Below are 21,173 nucleotides of genomic sequence, written 5' to 3' on the forward strand. Positions count from 1 at the left end.
GCTCAAGCCATCTGTCTGCATGGGTCTCCCAAAGTGTCCTTACAGGCGGGAGCCACCATGCCCAGACCTGTTTTTAAAGAATAGGTATTATGGGTGCCCAGAAGCTAGTGAAAGGGAAGTCTGCTTAGAGTGCCTTTCTTGAGTGTTTTTGTTTGTTTGTTTTGTTTTGTTTTTAAGAGTCAGAGATTAGAGATCCTAGTCCATCCCCCTCACTTTAGAGAGGAAGATGCTAAAGCTAAGTTGAAGTAACTTCTCCTCAGGTCCCTCAAATGTGTGTAAGGGAGCAGGAAGTACAACTCCTATTTCCTGCTTGTGCATTTCTCTCATTCCAACTTTGGGTGGAAAAAAAAAATCCATGTGCTGTGCTAAAAAGTGCAGTCTGTGACAGCAAGCAGAGCCGTTTTGAGTCCTGGCTCCACCACCACCTCACTCCATGCGACCTTGGGAATATTCCCCAACCCCTCTGAGCCTTACTTTTTCCATCTCTGCAATGGCAAATAAAAGCTGCCATGCTGGGTTGCTGTAAGAATTAAAACGAGCTGCTTTGCGTAGTCCTGAAGCATAATAGGCATTCAGTTAATGTTGATGCCCATCTCCATTGCTGTAGCCAGTACTGCATGTTTTGCCTAAAACATAAGTTTTCGACAAAATGTCAAAAGGACTTAAATTTTCACATTGTAAAACAGGAAAATTTGACTAAAATCTACCACATGGTCTTTAATATTTCTCCCAGCTCTAAAATTCTGATTTTTTTTAACCAGTTACTCTTACAAGTGGTCTTGTTTTAAAGTTGTCTCAATTTTTCTGTTCATTGCAATGTATAAATGACACCCGTGAAAAGGGAAAGTAGACCATGTTACCCAAATAAGTGGTGTCTTCTGCAGATCTCCAATGTTTGTAACATTTATTATGTCACACTATACATGAGTGTGTCTTTTTTTTCCCCAATTAAAAAAAAAAATTATAGAAACAAGGTCTCACTGTGTTGGCCAGGCTGGTCTCTAACTCCTGGGCTCCAGTGATCCTCTTGCCTCAGCCTCCCAAAGGGTTGGGATTGCAGATGTGAACTACTACATCTGGTTCAGGTGCATATTTTTTTTAGTAGATTAGTAAAGCCAGGAGTTGGTAAAATAGCCAATTGTAATAAAATAGTAAGTAGAGGAACTGTTAGCCTCCATGAGCTATCCAAATCCCAGACTGTTTTCTGAAATGAAGGACATTGGTAGGAGTCTTAGTGTGTGTATGAATGGGTTTTGTAAGAAGGTGGTCAGTTATGAAGCAAGAAGGAAATTTCAGTTTACCGACCACTTCCTGGTTTCCTCAATGAACTGTAGTATGTGTGAGGTTTGGCTTGGAGGTACAATATTTTACTTTTTTTTTTCCATTTGTTTTTTGTTGAAGGCTGAGTAAGACAGAGACAAAAGGCAGGCAGAGGGAGACAGCCCCTGCTGTAGAGAGAGAAACAGTGTAGACTTGTTGGTAGTAAAGATCTTATAAAACAGGCCAGCTCACTCTGCCTGTCTGGACACTTTCCTTGTCTAGCAGGGTGTGCTGCAGAAGATAAGGCACCTTTCTTCTGTTAGGCTTCATACCACACCCTTACCTTTTTGAAAAAGTTTAGTGACTCATCCTATTTTTTAATGAAATATTTCAAATATAGTGATTCATGGTTCATTCTTTGTTTTTCTGAGACTCATCTAAAAAGTGGGCATAAAATTTACAATCCTTTTGGATCCTTACACAAATAAAGGTAATTGTAGTGCAGGTGAATTAATTTTCTACTTGACCAATTTTGTTTCTAAAGCTTCTAAGGCAAAGATCATCTATTTGATCTTTGAGGTTGCAGGGCTGGCTTGTGAATACTTTAAGACTATCCCTCTAAAATATGAGAAGTTCTAAAAGAAACAAACACCACGTTTTTAAGACTACGATTTAAACCATAGAGGGTTAATGTTATATTGATAGAGTGAATTTCAGCTGAGAGTTATAGACATATCAGAAAAGATGCTACCCTCTTTCAGTGGACATTTTAAGTGATTGTTTAAGGGTAGACTGAACTATTTAACTGTGGTAAGAATTAGTTTAGGTGGGAATTCAGTGTTTAGGACAAGTTCAAGAGGATACCAGACCAGCCCTCAACAGCAGTCTAGCATAATACTAGATTTATTAAAATGTCACATATTCACTTGAAACAAATTTTGGCTTAAGCCAAAAGCATCCTATTTTAGAGTTTCTACTATTTTGCTGATGTTCATGACATCTGCTAAGAGGCTGATGAAATTGAGTTTCAATTTTATAGTTCCTACTTGTAGGGAGCCAGAAAGTTTAATCCCTCAATTTTTGTTTTAAGTGTATAGATAATCCTTATCTCTAAGCCAAGGGGAGATCATTGCACCTGATTTCGAGTTTGTTAAACCAGTCTGTATACAGCTATTTCATACAGGCTCCAATGGTTGAGTTAATTGCCCTTTGTTGATGCTACTTTATACCATCTCAAGATGTATGCTGTTCACGAGTGCATGAATGTTCATGTGGATGTGAGAATGTGGGTGGATGCGGTGTTTTAGAAAAGTAATCCTCACAAAGTACTTTGAGGTGCTTCCAAAGATTTGGTTTTAGATCTGGCTGAACTACTCCATGACTTTAGTGTAGGATCTTGTCTTATAAAAGCAGGTGAATAGGACTTGTTGGCAATCTGAGAGGATGGGGGTCCTTGGGACACTTGCTGGACTGAGAACAGTGGCATTTTGGGACTCTAATACATTCAGTAGAGAACTTTTATGTGACAATCATGCTTTGACCCTGTCCATATAGCATGGACCGTGGGTCAGGGTTTTGTTTTGGGTTTTTTTGCCACATGATAAAGATTTGTAGGGATTTGCCCCTCACTCAACAAATGATGTAACTGGATTCTGCCCATCACTAGCAGTCAACACTTGGCCAGGCCAGTTCATCCTGGCCAACCCGATGAAGTGCCACAGTGGGATGGGGCCTGAGAGCTTGGCATTAGCACCACCATGTTCAAACCCTTTGAGCTGCCTACCATGGAGAGACAGCATGGGGACTGAGGCATAAGTGGTATACCTCAAGGCTGACCCAGCAACCCAGTCCCTGGGGCTCATGGAGCCCCAGACTCCACTTCACTGAATATATTTGTGTCTGTCAGTGTGGGTTAACAGAAGAGCACACGTATGGTTAGGTATAATGAAGCACGTGTGTTATGTATGGATCTGGAGGCAATTTTCTGGACCACAGCAGTTTTTGTTGTTGCTTTTAGAATAGCACTAATTTCAGGCATTTCTTGGTTTTGGTTTCTAGAACTCTATGAAGGAATACTAGCTGATTTTCTTTGACTTCCCACACACTGCCCCCCACAGAGCTCAGGTCATCATTTTGACACCACCTCTTATCAGGATTGCTGGCACTAGGGAGTTCCAGAACACCTCTGGGCCTGTGGATCCGTTTCTCCTGTGACTTCCTTACCCCTGCCCCTCCCCAGGCTTAGTTCCTTTGCCTTTCTGGGCTTCAGTGAACTCTTCTATCAGGTGAAAACAATAATTACTTTGAACATGGAATACTAATATATGGAGGCGCCAACTCTTTTTAATGCTATAAAACCCTTAGCCAAAAAACTTCAATATAGATTACTATAATTCAAGTTACAAAATGATCATTGTTCTAGATCTTCCTTGGAAAACTATTAGCCACTTAGAGGAACAGAAAACCTAATACCACCAAAATGAGACTCAGGCCTGTTGCCCTTGTGCCTCCCTGGACTTGTCGGCCTCTGGACTCAGACCTCTCATCTGTCTTGCCTGTCACTTCTAGAGTGGCCTTGCCACAGCATGAATACTATTCCCGCACAACTTTCCGCAGAAACTTTAGGGCTCATCAGTACCTTTCAGGATGAAATCCCATCTCATTATGAAATTTAGAGGCTTTCTAAAACACAGCTTTCTCCTACCTGTAAAGCCTCATCTCCAATCACCTCCTCTCTTTCCTACAAAGCCTGCATGTGTCCACAGACACGCACACAGCCCTGGTCATCCTGCCCCTCCCCTTCCCCACTAGTACCACCAATTTTCCTGCCAGGCCCACCCGACCCCCCTTGCCTTTTTGTAAGTAGTATGTTTCACTTGGCTCCGGGCGCTGCTCAGAGCCCACCCCTTCAGAAGTCCTTGCCATGAAAAAGTCTATTTATTTCACTTATGGTTGTTGGGGTTTTTGTTGCTTTTGGTGTTCGGGTTTTTCCGGTACTGTTTGTCCCTTTTTTGTGCTATTCATTAGTCACCTATGTGTTAGCATTATTGTGGGTGTGTCTGTTTGATATATGTGACCAGTCACTCAGGAACTATTGATTTGAGCACATATACCAAACACTAGGCTACAGAGCTAAATAAAATGAGACTTGCAGGTTAGTAGAAAAAAAGCAAATAAGACTAGTGTTATTAGGTTGGGAGCTGGGGGAGGGAACTGGCAGGGCCTGAGCAGGGCAGCACACACACATTATTGTCCACATCACCACTCATGTGTGAGCCCCCTGCACAGCTCCTTGCATTTAGTGGCTGCTCCATGAATGTCTTTTTGAGTTGAACTGAATAAAGAGAGGAGTTTTTAGAGACCAAATAGGGCAAGGGGCCGGGGTGAAGGAGACAGGGAGGGGGAACTAGAGGAGGCTGCCCCTCTGAGAGCATGTGCTGGCAGGGGTGGTTTGGGGTTTAGGGCCCATCTTCGGGGCCCTGTCCCAGAGGCCTGAGCAACCAGTTCTGCCCAGCTCCTTGGAAGTAAGGAGCTTGTAGGGAGGTGGGTCCTTGGCAAAGGTCTACTGCTCAACCCTAAAGATTGGAGTTTCTCTAATTCAAAATAGAAAAGGAAAAGGGGGTCCATATTTGCCTTTTTTGTTTTTGTTAGGTGCAGGATAAAGGGAACATATACAGTTTGTTTCATCGTGGGTTTTTTTTTTTGGTTTTTTTTTTGTCCTATTTCCCAGATTTTCAGTTGGCTAATTTAAGGAACAAATCCTTTCTTGAAAGCTACTTTTGTTGCTTTTGGGAGGTCTGGGGGTTAAGCAACCTTTTTATAGCAGTATGCCTTTCTTGGTTTCGATTGGGATATTTTGAAACTCTAAATGTGGAATGTGCCCTTCAGGTCAGGACTTGGTGTCTGGCCCTGCCAGGTACACCTTTGGCTTGGTCCTTTTCTAGATCACAGGTTCTCGCTCACCAGTGAGGGTCATGGGAAAACAGAGCTCCTCTGTACACTCTTTGGTCCCACGTTGTTTGAGGATGGAACATTCTGGTTACTTGAGTAAGAGTCAGTCCACTTACCTCATGGTCCTACTTGACACACTCTCCACCATGCAGAATATGGTCACAGTCCTGAAACTAAGCAGACAGTGCCTCTAAGAGGTGGGCCTGGGATCACAAAGCTCATGCATTCATTTAATCAACACATGTATTAAGTGGCTACTCTGTGTCAGACACTGGGCTAATAAGGGAGGGCCTCCCCTCAAGGACTATATGGTGAAGAGCTTAGCAGTTGTTCCCTGAAGGCCTATTACCCAAGATGACTACCCTTTTGCAAATAAATCTAACAAGAGTTAGTTTATTTGCTTTTCTAGCCCACAGCCAATTAGCAGTAGTAAATAGAGAATATGTGGGGATGATTGGTGACCGTAGACACAGAAATGAGTAGGCAGGAATGGAGGAGGAAGACAAAGGATCGTAGACACAGAAATGAGTAGGCAGGAATGGAGGAGGAAGACAAAGGATCGTATACAGAGATGCCAGAATGGCAATTATAACAGTCTGAGCAAGCCAGTTGATGTGAAGCCGAGACCCAGTGAATTTCAGTAGCCTTGAGGACATCATTACCTAACACACTCCAGTAGGTGATGTTCCTGGTAATAACTCTAAATAAATCATTCCAGAAGAAATGGTTGTTTATTGTGCTTAAGGCACAAACAGCTATAATACCCCTCCCCTCCCCTTCCTTCCTTCCTTCCTTCCTTCTCTCTCCCTTTCTGTTTTAAGATTTCCATCTTAACCGTCCAAATGGTTAAAGTGTGTTTCTGCTTGGAAACAAGTCACATTTATCTGGGAAGTTACTTATGTGGAAGGGCTTATTCCTCAACAAAACCATGCACATGAAATGAAACTCTTGTTTAATCAAATCATTGTCATAAATACAATCAAGAATGAGGAATTGTCAAAGGCTAGAATGCAACCACTCTGAATATTCTGTGAATATAATTTAATCACTGGAAGTATCTAAGGAGAATTGCTCTAAAATTTATTTTCAGTGATTATCCATTTATGAAAACCATACCATTTATGATAAAAAACAGTTTGATAGAGTATACAGGTTATGGGGAAGTGGCCCGCAGGCTGCAGATGACAAGAGGTTTTGCCGTCACAGATGTGGATGGGACAGTGAGTTGTAACTGACGATCTCCATCACACCAAGCTGTTCTGCCAGGGAAGCAGGATCTGTTATTTATTTGATAGCCAACAACTGCTTGGAACCAGGCATCAGCAAACTTTTCTATAAAGAGCCGGAGAGTAAATGTCTAGGGCTTGTGGGTTACAGCTATTCAACTCTTGCCATTGTAATACAAAAGCAGCCAGAGACAATTTATAATCAAATGACATGGCTGTTGTCCAACAAAACATTGTTTTTGAGCTTAAATAGTGGTTGTGAGAACACAGGTGATAATAAATATAAATCTGTATGGCAGGAGGAAAAACCAAAAGAATGCTTGCAACTGGAGGTTGTCAAAATGTAGAGCTTCAATCAGTTTTTGAATCATTGTGCGATGTCAGCTTTTCTTTGGTTTTCCTTGAACAGAGTTTGTAATTTTAGAATTTGCTGGGCACAGGTCAGGTCCCAGACATCCCTGATCTCCGATCTTCTACTGTCCTGTTTGGTGCTTCAGAAGGTGGGCCTGCATCTTTTAATGCATTTAGGTTGTCTCTGGCAGGACTACATTGCCACTGTCCTCTGGAGAGCACAGGATTACTCTGTTAGAAAATTTTGGTTGATGGACCACCAGGAACCAAGACTTTTACTCTACTTGAAATGGTTATTTATTTATTTATTTTAAGACAGAGTCTCACACTGTTGCCCAGGCTGGAGTGCAGTGGCGTGATCTCGGCTCACTGCACGCTCCACCTCCCGGGTTCACGCCATTCTCCTGCCTCAGCCTCCCGAGTAGCTGGGACTACAGGCACCTGCCACCACGCCCGGCTAATTTTTTGTATTTTCACTAGAGATGGGGTTTCACCGTGTTAGCCAGGATGGTCTCAATCTCCTGACCTCGTGATCCACCTGCCTTGGCCTCCCAAAGTGCTGGGATTACTGACGTGAGCCACTGCGCCCTGCCGAGATGGTTATTCTATCTCTATGTGTCGTGACTTCTTGTTCCCTAACACAGTGATAGTGACCGTATTTGTTGAGTCGATATTCCTTTGGGCAAATACGTAACAGCACATTTAGCTGCCTTACAGCCATTAGTTCTCTGCCACCCTGGGAGGAGTGGCCCTGTCCTCATTCTTCATTATTAGGCTGTGCAACTTTTGACTCTAGAATGTCTGTCATTTTGAATAGTAGTTACTGGTCTGCCCTCCTAGCTTTTTGGACATGTCCTTAACTGTTCATAACAATACCAAAAGCCTGCCTTTGCCCTTCAGAGCCATAGTCTTCAGGAAGCACGCATGGTCAGTACTGCTTTTGAGTGATTTCTTCTGCTGTGTAGCTGAGTTCTCAAAAGACAGAGATATTTCTTGCCTGTGTTGTAGCCTGTGCTATGGGTGGCTTTTCCATGGCACCTACATCTGGTGAGGAGCTTGAGCCATCACAGTTTCTAACTGAGAAACCTGGTTGGTGATGCAACAGGCCAAAGAGGGTAAGATAAAGAAGACGAGAAGGGAAATCTATGCTTTCTGTGTCTTGCAGCACATGCTGTGGATAGATATTAGTCATTGATTCTTGGTTATTTCATTGCTGTCTCCAGAGACTTGAATTGCAGCTTCTAGAGAGAAAGGGTGCTTTGCTCAGCACTTGTTTCAGAAGGAATGGATGTGTTTCCTAGAGAAAATACATGTGCATAACCTGTGAGGTGTACAGAGTGTTATGATCTGTATCATTCATCACAAGCTCCTTCACCAGTTCCCTCAACCTTCATACCGGCAATCCTGGGAGGAGGTGGCCAGGGCTGGAATGTAGGTGTTTTTACAGGTGAGGAAACAAAGGCACATGAAGCACCCCTCAGCCAGGTGGTAGGAAAACATCTTTGAACTCTCTCCCCTTCTCTCTGCCTCTCCTTGCCATTTAAGTCAAAATTTGAACATATCTATTGAGGCACTGTCTACCCAGTAGATCTCTAACAACCAAGGAGACCTAGGTTTTAGTGCCACCTCTAAATTGCCAGGCTGGGCTGGGTGCCATGGCACACGCCTGTAATCCCAGCACCTTGGGAGGCCGAGGTGGGTGGATAACTTGAGCTCAAGAGTTTGAGATCAGCCTGGGCAACATGGCAAAACCCCATCTCTACAAAAAAATATAAAAATTAGCCAGGTGTGGTGGTGCATGCCTGTAGTTCTAGGTACTTGGGAGGTTGAGGTGGGAGGATCACTTGAGCCCAAGGTGGGAGGTCGGGGCTGCATTGACCTAAGATGGTGCTACTGCACTCCAGCCTGAGTGACAGAGTGAGACCCCACCTGGTCTCAAAAAAAAAAAAAAAAAAAAAAAAACATAAATTGGCAGGCTGTGTCGCCTGCTTCTGCTCTGGCTGACCTTGAGCAAGGCATTTACCCTTTAGAGGCTCCCTTTTTATTATCTGTCATGTGAAGGCCCTGTTTCAAGAAGGCTAAATTGACTCTCAGAATCAGGGAAGATAACTCATGTTTTAAATGAACAAGGTGATTAGGTGACTTTGCACATAGGGGTTGCAGATAGGTAATCACAACTTACTTTGGGAGTAATTTTGTCAAACCTCCTTGATGACAAGACAACACCAAGTTTCTGGATTCTTTCCTCTCTCTTTCAGATGCCAGTATGGACAGAATAGCTTATGATGCTTATCCCTACCCACCACTTCCGAGACATTGAGCGGAAACCAGAATACCTCCAGCCAGAGAAGTGTGTCCCACCCCCCTACCCTGGTCCTGTGGGAACCATGTGGTTTATCCGTGACGGCTGTGGCATCGCCTGTGCCATCGTTACCTGGTTTCTGGTCCTCTATGCGGAGTTTGTGGTCCTCTTTGTCATGCTGATTCCATCTCGAGACTACGTGTATAGCATCATCAACGGAATTGTGTTCAACCTGCTGGCCTTCTTGGCCCTGGCCTCCCACTGCCGGGCCATGCTGACGGACCCCGTGAGTATGTCTGGGCTTGTTTTGACCAGCCCACACTCTCCTCCTCTGGCCCTGGCATGGCCACAGCCTGCATGTTCCCCCTGGACCTTGGGAATTTGGAGGATAGGAGGGCCAGGGGTGGGTGAGGAAGTAGATCTCTGCCTTGTTCAGAGTTCTGTGGAATTCTGGCTAGGGAAGAGGGGTCAACACCTGTACCACAGCCTATCTGTCTTGGTTAAATGACACTATAAGTACATGGATATATACATTCATTGGGCCTGCTGTGGGAGGGGTTTGGTCTAGGGGAAACCTGGCCTCTGGTTAAAAAGACACAGATAACCTTGAAGACTGGGGCCAGATGATCAGAGCAGAAAGCATGCTGGAGGGTTGGGTCAGGATGGGGCTTCCCAGTGAAGACAGTGCTGGAACTAGGTGGACTTGAAATTAAAGCCACATCCAATTCCAGGAACCTGCATGGAAATGGCCTTCACTTTGCTTGGGCGAGGTGCATCTTTTCCTGAAAAGCTGGACAAGCCTGTTTCAGGCCGCAGCAAGTGCCTCTTGGTGAATATCTGTGGGTAAAGCAGTAGTGGTCTGCTCAATGACTTAGCTAAATATACCAAGCTGCGCACGTGGCTATTGAATGTTTGTGCACCCTGGTATTAAACCCTCTGTTCTGTTCCTTTTCTTGTATGGGAAAAGCAAGAGAATACATTATTTGATAAAGACCTCCTGTGGCTTGTTTCAGTACGTGGGATGTGTGTGTTTAAATTAAGAGAGGGAAAGCACTGCTACTACCAGTGACACTGGCCATACAGATTTTGTTTCTGTGAGCCCCAGGGAAAGTGCAGTAGTGATGATGATAATGGGCCTGAGCTAGTTCTTGTCTCAAAGGGCTCCATTTCCTGCCGGTTCAGGTGGTGGATTATTATTAATCCATCCCAAAGGAAAGCAGCTTTCCCAACTCAATTACATGTCAGCCACTGGTCCAGACAGCATCTCTGTTCATGCGCATGCCTCACGGAGACCAAACACACCAGCAGGCAGGGGCCTGTTGGCCTAGTATTTAGCACTGCATGCGGAACAGACCTCACCTGAGGGAAGCCATGTATATGGGTATAATCCTAAGTGTCCCCAGACACAAGGATATGAAAGAGTTTTCCCAGCAGCATCTATATGGTCATGCTGAAAATAAGTTAAGGATTTATTCAGAAATGTTTATGATACCATTGCTATTGGGGATATAGAAGTAAAAAACATGGCTTTGCTTATTTCATAGTTTACTGTCTACTAAACCCCAGATACTGTTCTTACCCTCAAGATGCCCTCTGTCTAGAAAAGACGGGTGACGATAACCCTGTGTGATGAAGGTTTGGCAGAAAGAAATGTGGATTGCTGTGGGAGAACAAGGGTGGGGAGATTAATCAACCTATAGAGGTGACTGCTTAGAGGAAGCGATGCCCAAGCCAGCTCTTGTCCAAGCAGTGGACATTGAGGACAGGAAGGAGGCAGAGGGAGCAGCTTGCACAGAGACATAGGAATGCAGGAGCGTGGCTCCTCTAGGCACCAGGAGTGGTGGGAACTTAGGAAGAGAATGGATTTAGGTTGGTGACATGGGTGAGGTGCCTAAGGAGGAGGATAGGAGTTGGATGATGAGGGGCAGTTTAGGGCCCCTAAGGATTTTCAACACATCTTAAACAAAACTGTCATTTTACAAGTCTCACTCTGGCAGTAGTAAGGAGGAGTGGCACTGGTGTGGGAATAAAATGAATGGCCATGTGTCCTGAGTGCCCGTTCTGTGAGAGATTGCTTTCTGAGCAATGGCTACAGCTATGAGCAAGACAGATGCAAATTCCTGCCCTTGTGAAGCTCACTTTGTAGTGATGGGGTCAGGTAGGAAGGACATGATTGAAGAGGGTATTTTGGAAAGTGGTAAGTGCTTTAAAGACAATAAGACAAAGTGACCAGGATGGTGTGCTGTTGACTTTCTGGGGCAAAGGGGGACTACTTTAGATCAAGGTGGTCTAAGAAGGCATCTCTGAGGTGATGCCTTTTGAGCTGACCTGAATGACACGAAGCTACAAGCCAGGCAAACGAAGATCCAAGGGTAGAGAAAAGAGTAGATTCAAAGGCCCAGAGACAGAAACATGCTCAGCACATCTGAGAAACAGGACTAGGACCAGGGTGATCAAAACATGGTAGGTGGGGGTAAGAGTGGTTGGAAGAGGTGAAGAGGGCCTCAGAGGCCAGATTGTGCGGGGCCTGGTAGGCCTCATGAGAACTTTGGATTTTATTCTAAGTGCAGCCGGCAGCCTTCAGAGAGACAGGGTGTGATCTGATTTGCATTGTGCTTGCAATGGAGGTTCAAGGCATTACAAGTAGAAGCAGGGGCACTAGAGGTATTGCAGTGGTCCGGGCAAGACATGGTGGTGACTCGGACCAAAGTGAGAGCAGTGAAACCAGCGAGAAGCTGTTGGATTTGGAGTCTGTTTTAAGCTACTAGTTTTCAATCCTGCCTGTACCATCTCTTGGAGAGCTGTTTAAAAGTACTGATGGCTGGTCCCCACCCCCAGAGACTACTATAATTGGTCTGGGGGCAGGGACCTGGGTATTCGAATGCTTTGGAGCTCCCATGTTTCCCTCACATTTCCCTCTCAGGCCAGGCCTGAGAATGCAGTTCAGAACTGACAGAATGGAGAGAGATTGGAGAGTGTACCTTCCAGAGTCAGCTAGAGCAGCTTGGGGAGCACTGGTGTCCGTTATTGCTTTTGGAGGATAAATCAAGGCTTATGTTCTAGTCAGACTGCCACTATATTATGTGCAAGCAGAGATGCTAGATGGGCAGTAGATAGTCAGTCTGGAGCTGATGGAGGATCAGGGTTGGAGAGAGTGTGTGTGGAGGTCATTGGTTTCTGGAAGGCATGTGAAAACAGGGAACTGGATGTTGGGCAGTGAGAGGGGAGGCTTCTGCCGTGGCATTCCCACTGCCCTCACATACATGGGTTCTTTACCCACCGCATTGAAGCGTACAGCCTTTCCAGGGACCTTGGCCAGCTGGCCCTTGCAGTGGATGCAGGAGAGCATGATTCTCACTGTGGTGTGTTGCCAGCTTCCAATCCCAAAGCAGTGAAAGGCACAGACTGTATCCTAAACAACAGTTAGCTTCCCAAAGGTGTATTTTGCTAGTAGCCCCAAAAATAACTGGCCCCAAAAATGAAGAATTTGTCAAATATCTACCAGTAGTAAGGGAAGCAACTGAAAGTATGTTCTATAGATGTGCCTTATTTTAGGGTCTTCATGCTACCACCTGCCTCTCCCCATCCCCAGCACATGATATCTCATGCAAAACCCACTATGCAAAACAGAGAGGTGGGGCTGCAGAAGTGGGATCTCCTAAGGCACTGTTGGGGCACCCTGGGATTCCAAGGAGCAGAGTTGGAAGCCCAGGTGATAAGCAGGTAAGTTAGGGGTTCCTTATTAATCTTGCAGAGGAGTCTTTTTTTAGAAAGTGGTCACTGCAGAGTTCTAAGGAGTTCCCTAATGGGATTATGTTTTATATCTCAAGAATTCATGTTGCACATACTTTTTCAGAACAGTTTATATACAAAGGTTATAAGCAATGTATGCATTGTGTATCACTTTGGTTTGTTATCATTACTAGTTTAAAAAAAAAGAAATATATATATATATAACCTTATGGTCTCCCTCAAGCAGTTACTTTACCACTTTCAGCTTTGAAATAATTATTCCAAGTGTAACATCTGAACAATTGCAACCACCATAGCCTTCTGGACCATTTATCAGTGATTTACTCCAATGTAGCAGTAGATAGGTCCACATAGAGCTTGAAAAGAAAAGGGAAGTGGGAAATGACTCACAGATGTGTAAACAGCCCCCTTGGAAGTGAGACAGTCGTTTGAGAAACAGGGCAAAAAGGACAGGTCTCTAAACAGAGGGAGGAGGACAAATGGACAGAGGAGCAGGGCAGGTGCCTCACTTGACAGGCAGGCTGGCCTGGAGGCAGCGTGGGTGTGGGCAGGAGCACAAGTCAGGCTCATGTTTGGTCTCCTGACACCTTCTCCTTGCCCACTCTGAGGTTGTGTAATGTCATCATAGGGGCTTTCTGTGTTCTGGAAATACTAGACGTTTAGAAGTCTAGAATGGCTCCATGTGTCCTGAGGAGGCAGCGTCTTGAAGACAAACTAGACTCAGAAACCCTTATCTTACTACCCTTCTCTCTCTTTTCCTCATTTCTCGGTTTCACCACCTTTTCTTTTCCAAATTCCTCATTCTCTGAGCTCCCTCGGGAATCCTGAGGGGCTTCTTTATTTCTGAGACAATGTCTGTCTCCCAGAAGATGCTTAAACCTGACAGATGTAGATTGTTTCTTTTTGTCCCAGCTGCCAGGAAGCTCAAAGCCAAGTGTTACACAATCACAGTAATTGTATAAACCCTTATGATCAGCATATTTTTGCCCCTCCTTTTTTGGATCTTATCATTTATTAACTTCATAAGTTATTTCAAATCTGAGACTTGAGAAAAGGAGGAATATACAGTCATGTGTCACTTGATGGGGATAAGTTCTGAGAAATGTGTTGTTAGGCAATTTGACCATTGTGCAAACAGCATAGACTGTACTTACACAAACCTAGGTGGTACAGCCTACTGCACACCTACGCTGTATTGAATAGCCTCTTGTTCCTAGGCTACAAACCCATGCAACGTGTTACTGTACTGAATACTGACTGTGGGCAACTGTAACACGATAATATTTGTATATCTAAACATAGAAATGGTACAGTAAAAACATGGTATTATAATCTTGAGGGACTTGTCATTGAAACATCATGATGTGCATGACTGGATTTATAGTCAATTTAACCACATTGTTAAGGAAAAGAAAATTCATCTGTCTGCTTGCTCCCCCACCCCGACCCCTCTTGAATCCCACTCTGTGAACACCTTGCTGTAAACAGACCTCCATGACTATCTCAGACCACTACCAGCCACTGATTTTCATTTCAGCTGCCAAAAGTCATTGAGTGGAAATATTGGGGCTCACTTCAAACGTGCAATTGGTATTCCCTTCTGGAGTCTCTTTCAGCAGCCTTACAGAGCATGTGCTGTGTTCAGAGCCCAGGTGGCAAGTATTTCCTGGAAGGGTAGCATGGCAGCATGATGTTGGACCTGTGGGAACATAGAAGAGGAACAGCAGGCCAGGTGCTGGATGCAGCCAGAGAAGGGCCTTGCCCATCTTGCCCAGAAGTATTGGCACATTCACTGCATCAGGTTAGGGGACTTGCCTGAGGGTCCATTGGAGTATCGTGCTGCATTCTCCCTCATGCCAGGCGACTTCTCACCCCTGCCCTCAAGCAACTTATAAATCCCAACAGGAAAAGCTTTCTGGCTCCAGAGGGAGGAAAGCAGCCCATTTGGGGACCAACTAGCTACCTTTTACTTTTCTGTGGAGGAGACACATGGCCAGTGATGCAGGCCTGGGGTTGGTTACCATGCTCCTGAGAGAGCTGTTAGAGGGAGTTTCTACCCAGACTGGTGGGTGTGCACAGGCTTTGATCCCGTGGCCCTGAAACAATTTAAGCAGGTTTTCATTCTTGTTGCTTGAAATGGATGGAATGTTGAGTCCTTGAAATTATTGGCATTTCTTTAGAACCTGTCTCCACTACTTTCCATTGTTTCTTTTTATATTATCATATTATCCTAGATACTTATTGAAACAGCCTTAGTATCCTAGGCCTGTTTTGATCTTAATACTAGTGTGCTGAGGTAGTTGTTGGTGGTAGAATGATGTTATGACATCAGGCAATTAAAATAAAGTCTTTTCCAAGTCACTTAACAGAAATACCTGGTAATGATATGTTTGTCTTCTGATAGTGGCATAGGTTCTAGACTTGGATTGTCTGGGTCAGAACCCTACTTCTGCCACTTATTAGCTGTATTACCTTGGGAAGATGCTTGACTCCCCTGCCTTTGTTACCTCATGTTTAAAATGGGGAATATCACAATCTCTACCTCATAGGTTTGTTGTCAGAAGTAACTAACAAAATACAGTTTTGTCACAAAGCATTTGGAACTATGCCTGGCCTGTAAGTGCTCAATAAATGTATCATTATTCAGCTTGAGTTTATTGAATACATTCTTCATGCCAGGCCCTAAGCAGTTTGCTGAGCTGCAGGTTGACAGATGTTGTCTTGTCCTCCAGGAATGTCCTGTAATGTAGGAGAGATGGTGTGTAATTAAATGATGTGTTCCATACTATACATACAAGCTGTGGTAGCACAAAGGCTAAGTAATGGGTTCTGCCTTGGGTGTGGCCTGGGGCCATGAGGAAGTAGCAGAGAAGATGATCCCTGGGTGCATTTTAATTTGGGTGCTAGTAGCAAGGAGGTGCCTGGCAAGTTGGAGTGGGTGAGGGTTTGGTTGGTGCTTAAATGGAGCCCCTGAGGGTAGAAAGGAAAACTTAGAATGTTGCCTTTGGGAAACTCCAAATAGACCACAGGGAGGGACTGTTTACGGAGGGAGGTGGCACTGGATTAGTATTCCAGGGCTGAGATATGGTGGCCTCAAGAGCCCTGCCCAGGAGCTGGGACTCTGGTCCATGGTCCCTAGGGAGCCAGTGAAGGTTTTAGGCCAGGGGAATAATGTGATCAGATTTCCGTTTAAGAAAGTTTACTCTGGAAATTAGTGGGGAGAAAGAATAGAAGTGCGTTGCAGGATTTGAGGGACAGACTAGAGGTAGGAAAACCTGGGAGATGCTCTAATAGTCTGGGGCAGATGATGATGGGCTGAACTAAGGCATGACGGTGGCTTGGAGGGGAGAGCATGGGATTCAAGGCACAGTCTGAGGCAGAATTAACCTGGTAGAGTGAATGGGATGTGGGGAAGAGGATTAGAGGAATTGGTGGTGATTACTGGATTTCTACCCCAGGTGACAGGGTACATGGATATGCCATGGGCCAGGAAAGGGAGACTTGAGGGAACAGTTTGGGGAGAAAGCAGCAGGTTCCGTTTTAGCTGTGCACAGTGCCTTTGGGACAGCCAAATAGAGAGATCTGCAGTTTCAAGAGGTCTGAGTTGGAGCTTGTGATTGGAGCATTATCACTGAGTGATGGTGGAAGTAGAGTTGAAGATTGTCCAGGAGAGAGTGCAGAATGAGCAGGGAAGGAAGGAGTCTTGGAGTGAAACCCTGAACCCTGAGGAATACCAGTAGCCTGGATGGGTGGGATTCCAAGAGGAGGGAAGAGGCACAGCCCCACAGACAGGGAGAAGGACAGTGAGGAGACCCCAAGGAAGACAAGGGCTAAGAATTGACTTTTGGATTTGGCCACAGTGAGTTGCTCAGTGACCTAGTGAGAACAGTTCCCTGGTATGGAGGGGACAGGTGCATGAACAGTAAGAGAGAGGTCAGCAGAGACATCAGGTGCACAAGGCTTCAAGCAGCTTAGCTATGAAAGGGCAGGGAGAGCTCAGAGCCTGCTAAGAACACAAGGAGAAAGCTTGGAGGTAATGGTATGGGGTCCCTGAGGGCCAGGATTGACTTGAGCCTCATCTTCCAAGACAGTGGGTACCTGTGAGTCCAGGGACAGTGAGGCAGTGAGATGAGGAATATGAGAAGGATTTAACCCTAGCAGCCTTAATTTTCTCCAAAATAGAAAAGGAAGTGGGCAGGGGTCAAGGAAGGTACTAGAAGTTTGGGCTACCTACTAAGGGGAATGGCTGATGGAGGCACATCACACCCTACCCCACCCCTAAATACACACAGGTGCACATACAAGTACCATTATGTTCCTTCTGCACTGAAAACTCAGAGCTCTGTGCAGAGAATGTGGAAGGAGTTCTGCCATGACTAGAGCAGAAAAGCTTTAACAGCTTCTACACACTTATTTTAAAACAAATTTAAATTGGTTCCACTGTGGGGCCAAATATATATTTTGGAAGCTTTATGATCTGCTTTTTATGAGCCTATAGATTTTTTAAAGTGTTTTTTCCGTAGTACAAAGAGAAAAGACTTTAAGAATATGTTTCAGAATGTTGGTAGTACTTGTCTTGGGTGATCAAATCAGAGTGAATTTTTCCTTTTCCACTTTTTCATCTGTATTTTCTTTCTTAAAACCATGAACAAGTATTACTTTGGAAATGAGACAGATAAAGTCAGTGCATTTTGACCTGCTAGGCTTGCAGCAATGTGGAAGCTTCAAGACATCCCTGTGGAGTGTGTAAGAATGTGGGGTAGGGGTATAGGCATTTCTCAATAATGCAAGCATGACAGCAGTGACAAAAATGTCTCAGGCCTTCAACCTCCTGCTGTTTGTCCAGGATTGTGAAGAACAAAGTTCCTTACCATGAACTAATAACAAAGAGCTCTGAAATCTGTGGAGATGAGCCCAAAAGAGCATAATATACATTTTAAAAAAGAATGAAACAAAAAGTTGCCTGAGGCAGAGACTGGAAAGTGTATGCATCAGACTCCTCAGTCTCGGGGGCTGGCCCAGCTGCTCTCTGGCTCTGAGAGGTGGGCTCAGGTGGTTGGATGGGTGGGGCCCTGCCTGAATGGAGATGGGCCTTTTGGGAGATTTATGCAAATGGAGTCGCATTGTGGGGCCACATGTTTAGAAAGGCTGAGCTGCTGAATGATGTCTCTACTCATGGTCTGGAATAAATAGGCCGTAATGAGAATACCAAACAAGAGCTCTGATTCCCTTTTATGGGTTACAGGTTTCCTCTTGCAGTCTTTTATACAGGGTCCCCTGGGGCTTACAGTACATTCTGGTGGCTGGGACCTTCTTAAAAACTGGGACTAAACAAAAAAACCACCTGGGCCATAATTTAGGAAAACTCAAGCCTCGTTGCTTCATCTCCTTGGGGGAAAGGATGTTCCTTTGCACTTTTTCTCTTATACACATCACGATAGTAACTTCTAGTTGTGGTTTTCTGGTTTTAGGATCCACACAGTTGCCCAAACTCAATTACTTTTTACATGAAAGAGAACACAGCTGGGGGCAATGGCTCACACCCCTGTAATCCCAACACTTCAGAAGGCCAAGGCAGGAGGATCGCTTGAGTCCAGGAGTTCAAGACCAGCCTGGGCAACATAGTGAGACCCTGTCTCTAAAAAAAATTTTTTTTAATTAGTTGGACATGGTGGCTCGTGCCGGTAGTTCCAGCTACTTGGGAGGCTGAGGTGGGAGGATCAACTGAGCCTGGAAGATCAAAGCTGCAGTGAGCCGAGATCATGCTACTGCACTCCAGCCTGGGCAACAGAGCAAGACCCTGTTTCAAAAAAAAAGAAGAGAGAATGAAAAATAAGGCCCTTTGGGCTTGAGACCCTGTCCTCTGCCTGGACCAGTGCCCTTCCCAGGCCCCCTTGGAAATCCACTTATGTCATGTGGTCTGGGCCCTGCCTCACCTTCATGAAACCTTCCAGACCCTGGCCCTTCACCAGTGCCTCACTGGTGGCCCGTTGGATATCTCAAGGTGAGACAATAATGACATTTTGGTTACAAGCCTCAGGAAAGTTGATCATATTCCTACTTTGGATGGCTCCTCAAGTTTTTTTTTTTTTTTTTTTTGCTTGTTTTTAATGGATCATTTCCTTTTTGCAAAAGCCACATGTTTCTAATAGAACATTTAATAAATATAGTCAAGAAAATTAAAAGTACCTGTGATCCTCCTACATAGGGTCTCACTATGTTGCCCAGGCTGGTCTCAAACTCTTGGCCTCAAGCTGTCCTCCAACCTTAGCCTCCCAAGTAGCTAAGATTACAGACATGTACCACCACACATTTTTTTTTCTTATTTATATGTATGTGTCTATATATATATAATCTGTTATAGATGTTTCCTGTGTCAATAATTGTGTATTTTTATGGCATATTTAATGTCCAAAACTATTCTAACTGGTATTGTAGATACCACGTGGTCCTTGCCCAGCAAAATGTGTTTGCTTTTAAACTTTCTGTTGTAGGCTTTTCTGACATCTGACTACATTTTGCAGACCAGAATTGTTTTCTACTTTTTTAACTTAAAAAAAAAAGTAATGAAATACTTTAGAGAGTTGAAAGAGTATAAAGGACCTCATTTCCACCCCACTCTCAGTCTGAGCCTGCAGCACTGAGGTGCGCTTGCATGTGGACAAGTGGTCCTTCAGACTTTCTCATTGCCTCCTTGTCTTCTGCTCCTTGTGAGCCTTTGGCTCCTCATCCTCAGTGGGGAAGCACGTCATTGCTCTGAATGACAGGTCAGCCAAGTGCTGCCCATCTCAGGAGTGAATAGGTCCTTACTGAGGCAGGAGAAGCAGAGGCTTAGCAGGGGAAGGGCTGGGGCCCAGCAAAGAGCCATGTGAAGAGCAGACGACAGGAGATCTGTAGGCCCACCTCTAGGTCCGTGCTTGAACTGATTTTCCTCCCAGGTGCTCCTCTCCTTCTTAGTATCCACCAGGATCCTCCTGGCCTTCCTAGGATCCCCTCTTTCAGTCCTCCTGCCTCCCTTTAGCTCCTGATGCACTGGTGGCCATGCCTTTCACTAGGTGCTCAGCCTCAGTAGCCTTATTGCATCTGCACCTGTCCACCCACCAGCTGTTTGAGGCCTGGGCTCCCATCGCTTCTTTGTACTTCCCACAGTGTTTGGCATGGTGTAGACCTTCAGGAGAGAGTTGTTGGTTGACTTGTCTCTGCAGTTTTCTTAGCTGGAATCTTAATCCACTGTGAGTCATTTTCACAGTGCAAGACAGAACCACAGCTCCCTTGCATTTCCAGCACTTAAAGATTTTTCTGTTTCTTCAGTGGCTCTTCCCTTCCCAGAATTCTTTTATAGGAAAGGTTCTGACACCCAGTCTTCATCCCTTCTGCCCTGGGAACCCCTCACTTGGCGTGTTATAATCCATCAGTCCAACTCTGGGGATACCAGGGGTGCTCTATCTGAAACTCCAATTTGCCCACCCTAATAAACCGTACTCTCACTCTGGGCCCATGCAGGATGTGGGGACAGTCTTAGTTTCTGTCCTTCTGACGTTGCACTGACTTCCCTGATTGTGGTATCTCATGGGTGCCTACTGAGAAGTGGAGCTTGCTGTGAAGTAGACCTGACACAGGGGCCATGGCGGGAAGAGTGCCCCAGTCCAATGCCATAGCTGTAGCTTGACCTCATGTCAGGTGTGGTTCTTGTTTGGGAGCTGGGCCAAGCAGGCAGAGTTCACAGGATGGCACATCCTTGGCTCCCTGTTGTCACTACTTTCACCCCTTTGCTGGAAGCTGCTGGATCTTTTACCTTTCACTTTGTGTCATACTGTGTACCAGGCCAGGGCATCTGGTGCTGATCAAGGTAGACCTAATCATGGAGTTTCTGGTCTAGCACAGTAGCTCTCAGCCCTGGCTATAGAGTACAAGACTCTGCTAGGGAGTGTAAAAAATGCAGACATCTGGGCCATACTCCCTGGTAGTTTTTTTAATAGTAGTGCTGCATTAGAGTCTAGGCATCTGTAGTTTTTTAAAGCTGCAGCATTGGTGCCAACACCAGACCCAGAAAACAGACCACCATATTACTGAGCACTTTATCTGTGGCAGTACCATCTGAGCCCTTTCTGCAAGTTGTCTATGTCTAGTTTAACCTTCTCAGTAATGCTGGGAATTAGATAAGATGAGTCCTGCCTCACTGATTAGGAAACTAAGGCATAGATAGGCCCACCTGTCAGTGGGCACACCACTCGCAAATGTAGAGCTCAGATTTAAAGCAAGGCCAGGGGACTTCCAAGCCAGCTCTAACCCCTTGTGCTATGCCACTAACTGATCTTCTCTCTTACTTC

The 21,173-nt window shown here is 45.0% G+C and overlaps 1 protein-coding gene across 4 annotated transcripts in view; it reads left to right on the forward strand.

Annotated features, from left to right (window-relative positions):
* ZDHHC3 (zinc finger DHHC-type palmitoyltransferase 3) overlaps positions 1-21,173 on the forward strand; it is a 60,373-nt gene that overhangs the window by 7,116 nt on the left and 32,084 nt on the right. For 2 of the 4 annotated variants that reach the window (XM_063661975.1, XM_054479726.2), the window contains 2 exons: positions 9,047-9,380; positions 9,822-9,919. In XM_063661975.1, coding sequence (XP_063518045.1) covers positions 9,071-9,380; positions 9,822-9,919 — 408 coding nt within the window. In that variant the 5' untranslated portion in view covers positions 9,047-9,070. Of the gene's footprint in view, positions 1-9,046; positions 9,381-9,821; positions 9,920-21,173 lie in introns of those variants that run through there. The other 2 variants (XM_054479728.2, XM_063661976.1) reach the window with 1 other exon arrangement.

This window comes from Pongo pygmaeus, chromosome 2 (assembly GCF_028885625.2).
Source record: "Pongo pygmaeus isolate AG05252 chromosome 2, NHGRI_mPonPyg2-v2.0_pri, whole genome shotgun sequence".
Classification (NCBI taxonomy): domain Eukaryota; kingdom Metazoa; phylum Chordata; class Mammalia; order Primates; family Hominidae; genus Pongo; species Pongo pygmaeus.